This window comes from Dreissena polymorpha, chromosome 1 (assembly GCF_020536995.1).
Source record: "Dreissena polymorpha isolate Duluth1 chromosome 1, UMN_Dpol_1.0, whole genome shotgun sequence".
In the NCBI taxonomy this organism is placed as follows: domain Eukaryota; kingdom Metazoa; phylum Mollusca; class Bivalvia; order Myida; family Dreissenidae; genus Dreissena; species Dreissena polymorpha.
In genome coordinates this window covers 53521413-53533817 of record NC_068355.1, presented here as the reverse complement: position 1 = coordinate 53533817, position 12405 = coordinate 53521413, and the positions used below count along the sequence as shown (strand labels likewise).

General features: G+C 39.8%; 1 protein-coding gene across 1 annotated transcript; it reads left to right on the top strand.

Annotated features, from left to right (window-relative positions):
• Positions 1 to 3562: 3562 nt before the first annotated feature.
• LOC127874407 (uncharacterized) lies at positions 3563 to 8865 on the top strand. The gene is made up of 3 exons (XM_052418738.1): positions 3563 to 3974; positions 4683 to 5027; positions 6285 to 8865. Exons 1-3 carry the CDS (start codon positions 3563 to 3565, stop codon positions 8711 to 8713), a joined length of 3186 nt encoding a protein of 1061 aa, XP_052274698.1. The 3' UTR covers positions 8714 to 8865.
• The last annotated feature ends 3540 nt before the right edge of the window (positions 8866 to 12405 follow it).

The following is a 12405-nucleotide window of genomic DNA, read 5'->3' as shown; positions in this document are numbered from 1 at the left end:
TAATGTTCTAAATTTTTCTGTCAATTGTTTTTTAATGTTTTTTTTCTCATCATTTATGAAGTTGATCGAGTCATTTAAGCACGTTTTGAGTCAGTTTTATGCGGGAATATTGAATTTGTATGTTTTTCTGCTCATTGTTTCCGCAAGTTGTCGTCATGATTCATGAAGAAAAGCTTTCATTTACAGCCTACAGCAAATACACAATGTTAATCAACAAAATCTTGTTGAAAACGTGTTTGTATTTGCATTTGGAGCAAGCCAATAATTATTAATTGAAATATGGTTTGAACTACTTGTAAACGATAAACCATTTCTTATTGAGCCTTAATGAACCGTAAAATAAAAAATACTTTACCATATTCCTAGATATATGAGGTTGGCATTCAGTGTCTATTTCCCATTGAATTCAGAGCTCAGAATCCCCTTAAAAAGTCGTCATTGAAATACATTTGTATGAGTATAAAATTCTTATGCTTCGTGTCTATTTTTTGATAAGTCAATTTGATCCAAGATAAACCAGTTATATCCATCTTTCTTTTACCATGCTTTATCTTTACAGCGGTATTGATTATGTATGTACATGCACAGCTAAAGCCTGTAAAATTTTCCGGCATGTTGCACATAGTCAATAGCAAATATCATTTTCCACAAAGAGAGGCGTTTACTTTAGGCACTCTGCACGTAATAGATAATACCAGTTAAGCGTACTTTATCCCCAACAATGCTGAATTACTCTCCTATAAAATAGTTCTTCTTCAGTTACGGGTCATCAGACCATGGCATATTTTAAGCTTATTGTTCGCTGCAATTAAAGGTAAATATGCACTTTCAGCGATTTATTACAGGGGCTAGTTCGATCGTTAATTATTTGTTGAATGCCTCACGCCATTGATGGGTGGGTTACTGTAATAACGCTTATAATACCCAAACTTCATAATAATGGCCATGTACTGAAAATGTTGGGGTTTTATTGATAACGTGGCGCGTCATTTTTCAATAGGCCTACTGTTTGTTCAGCAACATTGCCGCATGGAGTGCATATTTAGACTATAGGAGGAAATCATGTCGATGGTATGTTTTTCTCGCAAAGGTTTATACTAGATTATTCTTCCTCTTTAAGACTTGCGGGGTTTTCCCCGGACTATATATATATAAACGGTAATTCTTAGTATCACTTAATCTAGAAAATGATAGTTCTATTCCACCACTATCTCATTCGCGGTCATGAGGCGTAGCTCCCTTGTACCCTTACTCAGCATGGACTCACCACAATGTCGCATTGACTACGCCATTCAATCATTGCTTAAATGCATAACACAATTTGTACTAACTTATTCAGGGCATTTTCTCATCATTTTTGGAATAAGTTGTGAATTATAGCGTCACTTTACTCTAAATTGGGAAACAATTAAATTTTTAGACGTAAACTTTTTGAACTAGTTGCTTAAAAAATTACATTAACCTTTAGATTCTAACATAAATGCATCCGTAAAGTGAATATTTCAACTTTAAAATTCTTAATTTTTTAGATTAATCATCTCTAGTACTAAACATCAGAAAAAAAGGCAAACACAATGAAAAAAGATCCCTTTTGCCATTAGGAATATTGCCCAATAAAGGCTTTACAAACCAGCCAAGCAATCCCCTTTTAAGGGTGTTATTGGGATCTCCAAAACTTTTGGGAAAAACACATCGAATAGGTTGGTGCAAACAACGCTGATCCAACAAAAATGTATTTTTTTGGACATAATTTGGCCGTAATTGTTACGTAACGTCATACAATTTGTTGAAAAGTCAGCACATATTCAGAATCAAATTATCTGGACTACAGTATAATTATCACTAAACATTTCACTTGACCTTCAAACAAGTTCAAACATGGGGTCATTGACTCCTGTTTGTTTTCCCTTAAAAGCTATTCTAATCCACGCCATCTTTATCTCATTTGTATACATGCTGGCTACATGTATAATTCATTTGATCTTCTTTAGACAACATAGCCGTGTACAGTGTGTTTTGTAACAGACATGCGAGTACTACAATAATATATTTAAAGTGGCCTTTTCACAGATTTTGAAGTTTGCCATTAAATGCTTTATATTGATAAATGTAAACATTGGATCTTAAAAGCTCCTTTAAAAAATCAAGAATAAAATAAAAAAAGGGAAAATATAGCCGGTACTAGGGCTCGAACCAGTGGCCCGGAGTCCTGGAGTTAGTCTGAAGTAAAAACGCATTAGCCCTCTCGGTTATTCCGCCGGGTATACACAGTTTAAGTATTTTATACCTTATATAAGCAATCTTCGTAGTTTCGTAAATTTAAACGACAACAACAGAACTCTCCAAATTATTCAATCGTTTCGCGTTGCAACGCTTTATAATTTTTAGGTTTTCAAATCGTCAAAAGATACATATAATGGCTATAATGGCTAAAATGGCTATATTGGACTATGGTAAATGTTCAGTAATACTGTTTCCTCACAAATATCATAACTAAAACGAAAATTTGCGAATCTGAAACAACTTTTTTCAATTTTGTCAATTAACCAAACCGTGAAAAGATCCCTTACAATTTTATTGGATTTTGTTCATGACGCTTATTGTTTTTTGTTTCTATTTTCAGTGTCAGGGCCGTCGCTCGACTCCATTCAGGCACTTCAAAACGGAATAACCTTAATAACTGAAACGTCACACTGTCGGGACATATTGTGCGGGAACACACAACAAACTGTTGATGGCATAAGCATCGTTAGCGACGTGTTTGTCTTCAGTTCAGGGTAGTCATCTTTATTCTCGACTTATGTTCAGTGAGAATGAAAACACCGTACGTATCACATGACTGTTATAGTGACGTCACTAATTCGTGCGTTCATAAAAAGTCTGTGTACATGGTAATGAAATGCATTCACGCATTGTGGTAGTTGTGTTGTGCTTGATACTGAATGACGAGATTTTACTCATCCGTGCTAATGGAAATGGTAAAATTGGTATCGAAAGGGCACAGAAAACGCTTGAAATTAAAACGTATCTAAGGCATCTAAGAGAGCCTCGCGCCGCACCAAATACCATTGGCGGTGAAAATGAGCACGAAACGGGTAACACATCCAGCGAGAGAAACAACATTCCGAATTCTGATGCAAGTGAACATGGGGCCACGGTGGATGCATTAGAGGCCGGGACCAACAACACCAGCAGTGTTTTGTCTTTAACTAATGATACAAGTGCCTTAACAAATCCAACGAGCGACAGTTCTTTGCCTTCTCGCGGGTCGATTTCGTCATTTACGCAAACATCATCATCATCAACGACTGCAATATTGGCATCTAAAATCTTAACTCATATAGTTCATACACAGGTGATAACTGATACTACAATCCAATCAACATATATTGTTGGGAGCGGGTTAAATATACTACCAACCTCGTCCAGTGTGTTCCAAGATTTCACCAAGGCGAGTTCATCCTCTTCTGATTCTGTGATAAATTCATCCGAAACGATACTTTCCACGTCGAATCCAACCACAACGAACTATGTGTCCACTTCATCATTCAGTGCAATTCAAATGTCATTCTCCTCATACCAATCCCAAGAACCTCAGCAAACACCCGCTGCGCCTCTGCCAGACGTTCACAGCGTCCCATCTACGGTACCTCTACCCGCAACTCACACCATAAGCGCCTCTATTGTCCCCAGTTTTACTACAACGGCGAAATCTATAACATACTCAGATAAAACTTCCACACTCTATGATAAAAACGCAAAATTTAACGAGACTAATCGAACAGAATCTGACGGAAGTCTTTTAACGATTTCACCAGTGACAGGCGCTTCTAACGCCACCGCCCATTCTGAAGATGCCACTGCGAACAAGGAAGCGCCGGGTACAACACCGGATAGCAGGGACCAATTGTTTGACGCTTCTTTCGATGGAAGCGGAGACGTGTCCTCTCTAAACTTTGCGGAAACAACATTTGGTAAGTTAATACACGCGCTTTGCACCTAGGCGAACTGGGTCCAGTTTTTACTCCCGAAGCATGTGAATTTGATTGGTTGGTGCCATAGCGGCCGACAGGTGGGGTTTCTGCTGGGCTCTCAGTTTTACCCGAACAAGACTACACCATATTGAATATTTTTAATTCTGGAATACATAGTTTAAAAAAACACCATATATACCGGTAAATCAAAATTCGTAAATAAAACATTGATCAATGCTATTGTGTGTGACCTTTTTTGATCATTTAACACGATCATGATTTTTCATGTTCTGTGCTGTCTCGTAAGTGCAGTATAGATTTGTACCCGAGACTGAAGATGATTTACTTTGGCAGAAACGCTCACATTTGAAATATTGCCTCACTGTTAAAACGTATAAATTAAACAAGTATCCCATAACGCTTAATCGCTTGTGTCAGAATGTATGCATGTTGTATTCGTCCGTATTTAATTTGATTTATAGTTACTTTTTGTAGGATATATCCTGTTAAACAACATAAAGAACAAATAATTTAGATTAAATAATTAATAAATAGGGCGTAGACAATATTGGTTTAGAAGCTGTTACGCTTTTATTTCGGAAGGTTTATATCTACCTATGTGTTTATGTGTCTGTATTTTTGGCAGCAATTAAGATGTTTTTTGATTACGCCAATATTATCAAATAATAATTTTTGAATATATTTTAGGGACAGACTTCACAGACGATTCTCTTAAGTTCACGTCAACGTCATTTCAACCACCCACAACAGCAACTGCGGCAGCGACATTTACAACCGAACAGTCGTCATCATCATTGTCCTCTTCAGCATCACAATCGCCATCAACAACAGTCGCGTCATCGCCTACGATACATTCACATATAACAACACAGCCACCACCGACAGCTGGAACACCAACATCAATTACAACAGAGGCAACTTTTACACAAGAAACACATCCACCATTAACCACAACGCCAATGGCAGACTCACTACCAACGACGGCCAACAATACCGCATCGGTCTCAACACTAACGCATTTCGATATAAATGGTATGTTTAGTTTGTATATCATTATTGGGACTTTTCTGCTCTTTTAAAACACAATTTGTCTTATATTGAGGTCGGTTAGCATACTCTCAATCTGGGCGATATGTATCGATCTGTATCGATCGAGGCGATAAACCATAACAATGTGCACATACTTAATGTAAACACTGACACATGCTCTTCTAAGAACAACGGTTTGGGGTAGAATGGACATAGAAAGTATTGTACGTGTATGTCAAAAGTCACCACAGTAATATGACCTAGGCTGGGATTCAGAACCCAGATTGTCAACACATTCATAACCTGAAGGTCGAAGAACATAATATAGACTTGTTAAAATAACTTCTAAGCGTAGAAATGTATTCGGAGTAATAATGCCGCTATTAATAAATGCAGTTTAATGTGTTTTCTGTAGGTAGCTTAAATTGTTCTTTACATCTTCATCTCTATGATTTCCTAGAGTGTATCCTTAATGTCTGGACTGACAAATTCTGTGCTCATTTTCACAGTCTTAAGCTTCTGATGATTTCTCAGCACTTTGAAGTGTTATGTCAAGGTTGTCGGAGAAATTACATGCTTACTTGTACGTTATTTAGTAAGAAACTATATACATGTATTTACGAGATATTCTGAAATTGTAATTTTTTTACGTTATAATAACATTATAATGTTAATAGTTTTTTTTACAGTCTCATATATTTAACGATCGATTGAAAGATGAATGATGATATTTTGCATATGAAACTAAGAGCTCTAAAGGTTTTGCCTTCATTTTCTCGCCATAGTCTGAGGCGCTAAACATAGTGAAATAATTCAAATCTTTTTGTTCCAAATAGTTACGACAACCTTGTCGATGGTACAAGTTTCGTATAAACGCACAAGGGAAGTAACTGAAAATCAAGGAGTTTGTTTCTCAATACGAATAGCTTCCCTTTCCGCAATATATGCTGTATTTGTAGTTTCTGAATTATACACAGCCATAAAAAGGAGACGTTTACTTTAAAGAACGCTCATGTTTAATTTATATCAATTAAAGTGAGGTTAGATTGATGTTTGTTTTGTCTGAAATCACATGTCATGTAACAATCGCCTTTAAACGAGCTAGTGTTATAAGTTTAGCATTTAAAAACATAATGTAACTTAATAATGCCAAATTTGCGTTGTTTATATTATGTAAAATGCCCTTTTCTGTTTCTGTTTATCCCATACTCATGAATATGTGATTGTTAATTGAACGATAAACGTTTTGTTCTATTTTAGAAACATCTGTCCCAGATGGCAGCAGCAGTAAGTCAACCATGCCGTCTTTAGGTGAATCGCCAACATCGACATCGGCTGTCACATCGCCTGAACACACCATGCTCATAACAACTGCAGAATCATCCCAGGCCCACACCAACATTCCAACCAGCTTTGAAACGACACCGGGGTATACCCTCGAGCCAAATGCTGAACCAGTAAATCAAACATACCACACACCAACTGGCGATGTTGTTACTACGAAAACAACGACAGTGGTTCCAACTATCGAACCGGAAGCTGAACCCACCGATGAGCCTGTTCCGGAAGATAATGACGGTCATGGTGGTACAGCTGAGCCAGAAGATACGTCGAGTGTCAAGCCGGAAGCAGACCCGGAATCAACACCCGAAGAAAAAGAAAAAGAAGATGCTGATATCCAACCTGAGTTCAATCTCGAGGCGTTCGCTGAACCCGGTCCCGATTGGGAGGTCGCAAAAGTCGTCTGGAGAGAGGCGTGGGAATTTCACGTGTATTTTTTCGGCTTGTGTTTCGCGGTGCTCGGACTATATTGTGTTCTAAGCGTGATCCGGTTATGGTACATGGAACATTTACTGAGCAGGAACTACTTTGTAACGTTACACCTCCATGTGATATGCGTTTGCGTCCTGCGAGCCACGTACTTGCTAGTGGACGCTTACAACTCGTTGAGCTTGTTTCCAGCGGTAATAGACTACTTTCTGTACAGTACAGTTTTCCCGTGTATAACCTCATCGTTCAGTATTCTTTTCTATGCGCTTCTTTTGGCCACACGTGTTCGCATCATGTCAGCGAAAGTTCAGAAACTCTGGGTGCTCATCGTTATAACTGTAATACACTTCACCTTATCCATTGCCACGGACATTGTGGTGGGACTATTTTCTACCGCGCCTATTCTTCTATTTGTGTGCCAGGCAGTGTTCATTGTATGGGGCCTTCTTATGTTTATAGGGTACCTTGTAATATTCCGTAAACTGTACAAAGGGGCAGTCAAAAGACAACGGGCCATCAAAAGCTCGTCGACGGATCGCCTTAACAGCTCCAATCCAGCTCTATATAGTGATAAATACGAGAAACATAAGTACACATTCGATCGTGCTGTAAAAATAACGTTCGCTTCAGCGTTTTTCGGGGTAGCAATAGTGGGGTTTGAACTTTACGGGATGTTCGGTGTATACGGAGTTTTGCGAGCCGTGTCGAAGCCCGAACCGTGGCCCTGGTGGACCTATCATTTCATTGTGCGCACTCTTGAACTACTCATGTGCTCCAGCATAGCTTACGTTGCTAGTCAGCCATTAAAATACGCGGCGCGTAAAGACCGCAATAGACTGTATCCTTATTTATTACCGTGTAACATGTGCTGTTGCAATGACACTCTGAACCAGTCGTACGATTCCAGTACGCAAGACATTGGTTCTGATGTTGACAATATCGGTTGGTTTAATAAATTCAAAGCAAAGAGGCATTCATCCGCGCTCGCACCGTATCCTCCACACACGTCGGAAAAATATTCAGATCCGGACGCCACTCTGCTCGTCCGAAAAATAAAGCAACCCAAACCGTCCATGTTGGTTGTAGAAGACGGATTTGTCCGAATTAGACGCGATGACGAAATACTACCCTCAAATCAGTATGAATTGGACAGCAACTCGCGTTCATCGTTGTCCAGCGGTTTGAACATTCCTCGGGGAGCGGGTGCTGCGAACGTAGACGTCGTGAATTCGGTAGTGAACTGGAATTTTAACAGTGAGGTACAGCGCGCGGGTTTCGGAAACGACAATATACACAGTTTCTCATTTAATGATTATATTATACCTCGCGCCGAGGATCAGCTATATAGTTCCGGCGAGATCCATCCGCCGGCCAGTGACGACGAGACCGACGTAGATATTGTGGTCACCGACATCGACGCCAGTGACGAGGAGACTTCCGGTCGCGCGGCGTATCCAGAGAGTCCGAAATCCGGCAAAAGTGGAGAGATCTTCCGTCCGCTTTCGATGATCGATCTTGCAGCCAGCATGGAATCAGAACTGGACCGTGCGTTCCACACGGGCGGTGTCGATAACGTGGATCTAGAGGCCCGTAGCAGTCTGCCGCCGTCCCTGCACGACTACAACTCGGACGCTTTCAATGAGCCGATGTACGATAGGTTTTGTAATGACGACAACGTGTTTCGCGATTACGTCACTGGTGCTATGACGTATGATTCGGACTCGGAGCAGACGAAGGCACAAAGTGCTCGCTTGCTACACACTCCGGTCCGTAGGTGCGCAAGTGACGGGAAGCCTTCGACGCCGAAAACGAGACGGGTCGAGAATAACCGCTATTATTCGCTGTCCAGTGTGGAAAGTGTAGGAAAAGAGGACGAATCGTTCGACTGCACCTCAGACTTTAGATCGAAACGGAACTAAATTAAAGGGGTGTCTTTCATTATTTGCATACTTTAACCGATATTAATTCATCAAATGGTATTTTTCACTATGTTTTACTGTTTATTCGTTTGTTTGAATTATTTTTTGCATTTGTATTTTATCAATGTACAAAACGATAAATTATCTATTTACATTGGCTTGTTTTTTGTGTCATTGTTATTCTGAGGTACTTGAAGCAATCAGAAAATGTGTACTTTATACTATATCGTACTATCTTTCTTATCTCAGATGTCCGTCCGCCCGTCCATCATCTTATAGTCAGTCTCTTGGCAACTGTTCAATAGTATTTCCAATGTCAAAGTTATAGATGAAAACCGAACAACTTACTTGCTTATCGACTGCCTGTCTCAGACAGGTTATCAGGGATTCAAATAAAAACACACGTTCATTTGATATGTCAATATAAGTTTTGTTAAATTGATTTGTGGGCCTTTATGCACTTACAGTGTCATAGATATTTCAGTTTGTTCAAAAATACTTTCCCGGTATAACGCATGTCAGAAAAGTCATGTGTCACGGGTGCAATTGCATTACGCGACGTACGTCGTATCATGTTATTGTTGTATCATATTTAGATAAGTTTACGGTATGTAAAAGAAACAGACGCGTTCAACCTTTTGTCGTTTTATTTTTCAATCATGTGCATTGTATTAAGTAAACCATAATATTTTCCAAAATCGCGTTTGCGATTATTACTACGACAAATAGTAACGAAAGTCAATAACAGCGGATAAAGTGTGGATTTACGAAATCGCTGAACAGCTACTTTGTTGATAACAACTGCGCCAGTAAGACGTAAAGAATGTGTCAACATTATAAAACAAAGGAACCCGATCACCAGATAAGCCAAGGTTAATTGGTTAATTAAAATCGAAACTACCGCCATTGTCTATCCGTGTATTCAGCGTTTACACTGATTGAACTGCGGTGGAGTGTCATATTAGTTATTAATTAGTTTCACTTTAAAACTAAGGAAGATTGGGTTGACAAAATACGTTGTTGTCCTTTCGAATATAAGTAAAAACATACGTAGATCATTTTTGATTTAAATAACGAAGACATAATGTAGCAGTATCTAAAACGAACAAGTGCCTCGTAAAGTGGACTTAAAATGTGTTACGTTGTTAAGTTTTGATTTTGCGAAATGTTCGATGAATGCTCACTATCGACTTAATAGCGTGAGTACAAGAAGTAACATTTACACAGACAGATAAAGGGTTGAAATACCTTTTCAAATAAGCTACTTCTAACTGATTTAGGCCAAATGCGTGTCTCCGCCTTAAGCAAGTGGTTTTAACATACTTTTATAGCGCGAATCTGAAACTACCGACAAACGTGTAATCTTATATTGGAGTCACGGTGTAGAAAAAACATGATCAAGACGGCGTTTGACGTCAAAAACCTGGCTTCAAGTTTAATGGTAACCCCAGAGCGGCGTCCGCCTACGGTTGTGAGTAAGCTGACCACATGCGCCTGTTCGGAGAAACGTGACGTACAATTTTACTGCGAGGAGCATGACGTCATATTTTGTCGCACGTGCAAATATAACAACCACGTGCACTGCAAATATCAGACGTTAAGGCACGTCGCACACGGTATCTTAACAAATGATAAACTCTACCAAACCACAAAAGAACTGGAAACACTTAGAACAGTCTTCACTAAACTTAAAGAAAACCGCAAGCTGTTAAGCATACAGCAAAGGAAAGAGAAAAGAACTATGACCGAATTGACAAAGAAATGTGAAAAAGACCCCGTAAGAGGAGACTTCAAGAATGAAGTACAGCAACTCGCTGAAGCTATTCACATTAACGGGGAAACTTGTATGGTTGGAAACGAGCAGAGATTTCAACAGATCGTCGACAACATTGATAATTATTTGAAGATCATGCAAGAATTCATCGACGTGAAAGACGAAGTGGGAGTCTACATAGTGCACCACCTATCACAGAAAGAACTCTCAGCAATAAAGAGTTACCTGAACTTGATCGATGAAGACCAGAGTAGACACATCCTTCCTCAGTTGCAGTCTGCCGTGTTCGGGCACCACATGGATACTAATCTTGGGAACGTGAAGATGAGCCGACAGCTCCACGTGAAGCTTCCAGAAATATCCAATACCATCGCCAGCCCCGTTCATTCTCCGACCGACGGGTCTATTGTATCTTCTGCGCGAACAATGTCACGTGGAGCGCGGTTGAATTCCGGGAGATGGCGCTTTAAACCGTTGTTCAAACCGCAATCAATACGCATGGCTTCAATCCTCTCGTCTCTGACTCTTGCACAAAGCCGTGTGTCACGTGGTCTCACGCGTACATCGACGTTTGCCAAGAAGCTTGTTTCTTCGGTCGCACCGGAGGAATTCAATGTAAGCGTTGCTGATGGTGAGGAAAACAACGTGACATCAATGGCCAAACTGCGGGATGGACGATTTGTTGTTCTGGATTGCCGCAGTAATCGAATAAAGCTGTTCGGTAAAGACAATAGCTTCTATTGCGAGATGGCGCTGCACAGCTCAGTGTGGGACTGTACAGTAGTGGGAAAGACAATTTTCATCACGTGTCCAGCTGAGGGAAAGATTCAACGCGTGCAGGTTACGGCGAACAACCGTCTTTTCGAGGCCGGTGCCATTTTGACGCAGAGGGACTGTATGGGTATTTGCTTCTGTAAAAACAGGATTTACGTATCTTACGCAGGTCTTAACCCTGGTATTAAAATACTAAATCGTGATGGAATAATGCACAAATATATCAGTGCTAACCAAGGGAAGACCAAACTTTTCCAGAACCCTCTTTATATTCACGTGGCAAAAGTAACAAAATATATATACATATCTGATTTTACGCTACAACGAATTACAATCCTTGACGTTAAGGGTAACGTCAAACGCGTAATTGACGTCAGCCCAAACTGGCCCAAGGCTATCACCGTGGACAAAGACGAGAACGTGATATTTGCCGTCAGCGGGGAAAATGACGTCAGGATGGTACGGAAGGACCGGTTTCGCGTGTTGCCGATGATTCCGACCGGACGACTCGACGGCGATCCAAGCTCCGTCATGTGCAGACCCGGGTACGACGGGCAGCGTCTGTATGTGGCCTTTGATGGCCTCTCCACAGTGAAAGTGTTCAAACTGCTGTACTGAGCCTTATGGAACAATCAGGTGTCCATGATACTCATTATTGGATGAGGATATTGACAGGAATTGTTTTGTTTTCCGTTTTGGTTTTAACAATCTGGTTTTGAAAGTTGTTTAGTGGTGTTTAGTTTGAATTTATTTTCACTTTTGTATTAAACATTAAAGGGATCTTTTCACGTTTTGGTAAATTGACAAAATTGAAAAAGTTGTTTCAGATTCGCAAATTTTCGTTTTAGTTATGATATTTGTGAAGAAACAGTATAATTACTGAACATTCACCATGGTCTAATATAGCCATAATATGCGTTTTTACTTCAGGACCTCGAGTCCTGGGTCACCGGTTCGAAACCTGCTCCACGCAAAGTGTTTTTCTTTTTTTTAGTTTGATTCTTTATTTTTTACTGCAGCTTTTACGATAAAAATGTTTTTATTTATCAAGAGAAAGCATTTAATGAATAACTTCAGAAGATGCCAAAATCTGTGAAAAGGCCCCTTTAAACTGAATTTAGTAAAATCAGTTGCGATCATAAAT

Excerpts from the sequence above, each read along its gene's own strand:
- LOC127874407 (XM_052418738.1), top strand. The coding sequence starts at position 3,563 with ATGTCATTCTCCTCATACCAATCCCAAGAACCTCAGCAAACACCCGCT. Across the intron at positions 3,975-4,682 it reads CTTTGCGGAAACAACATTTG|GGACAGACTTCACAGACGAT; the intron begins GTAAGTTAATAC and ends AATATATTTTAG. Across the intron at positions 5,028-6,284 it reads AACGCATTTCGATATAAATG|AAACATCTGTCCCAGATGGC; the intron begins GTATGTTTAGTT and ends GTTCTATTTTAG.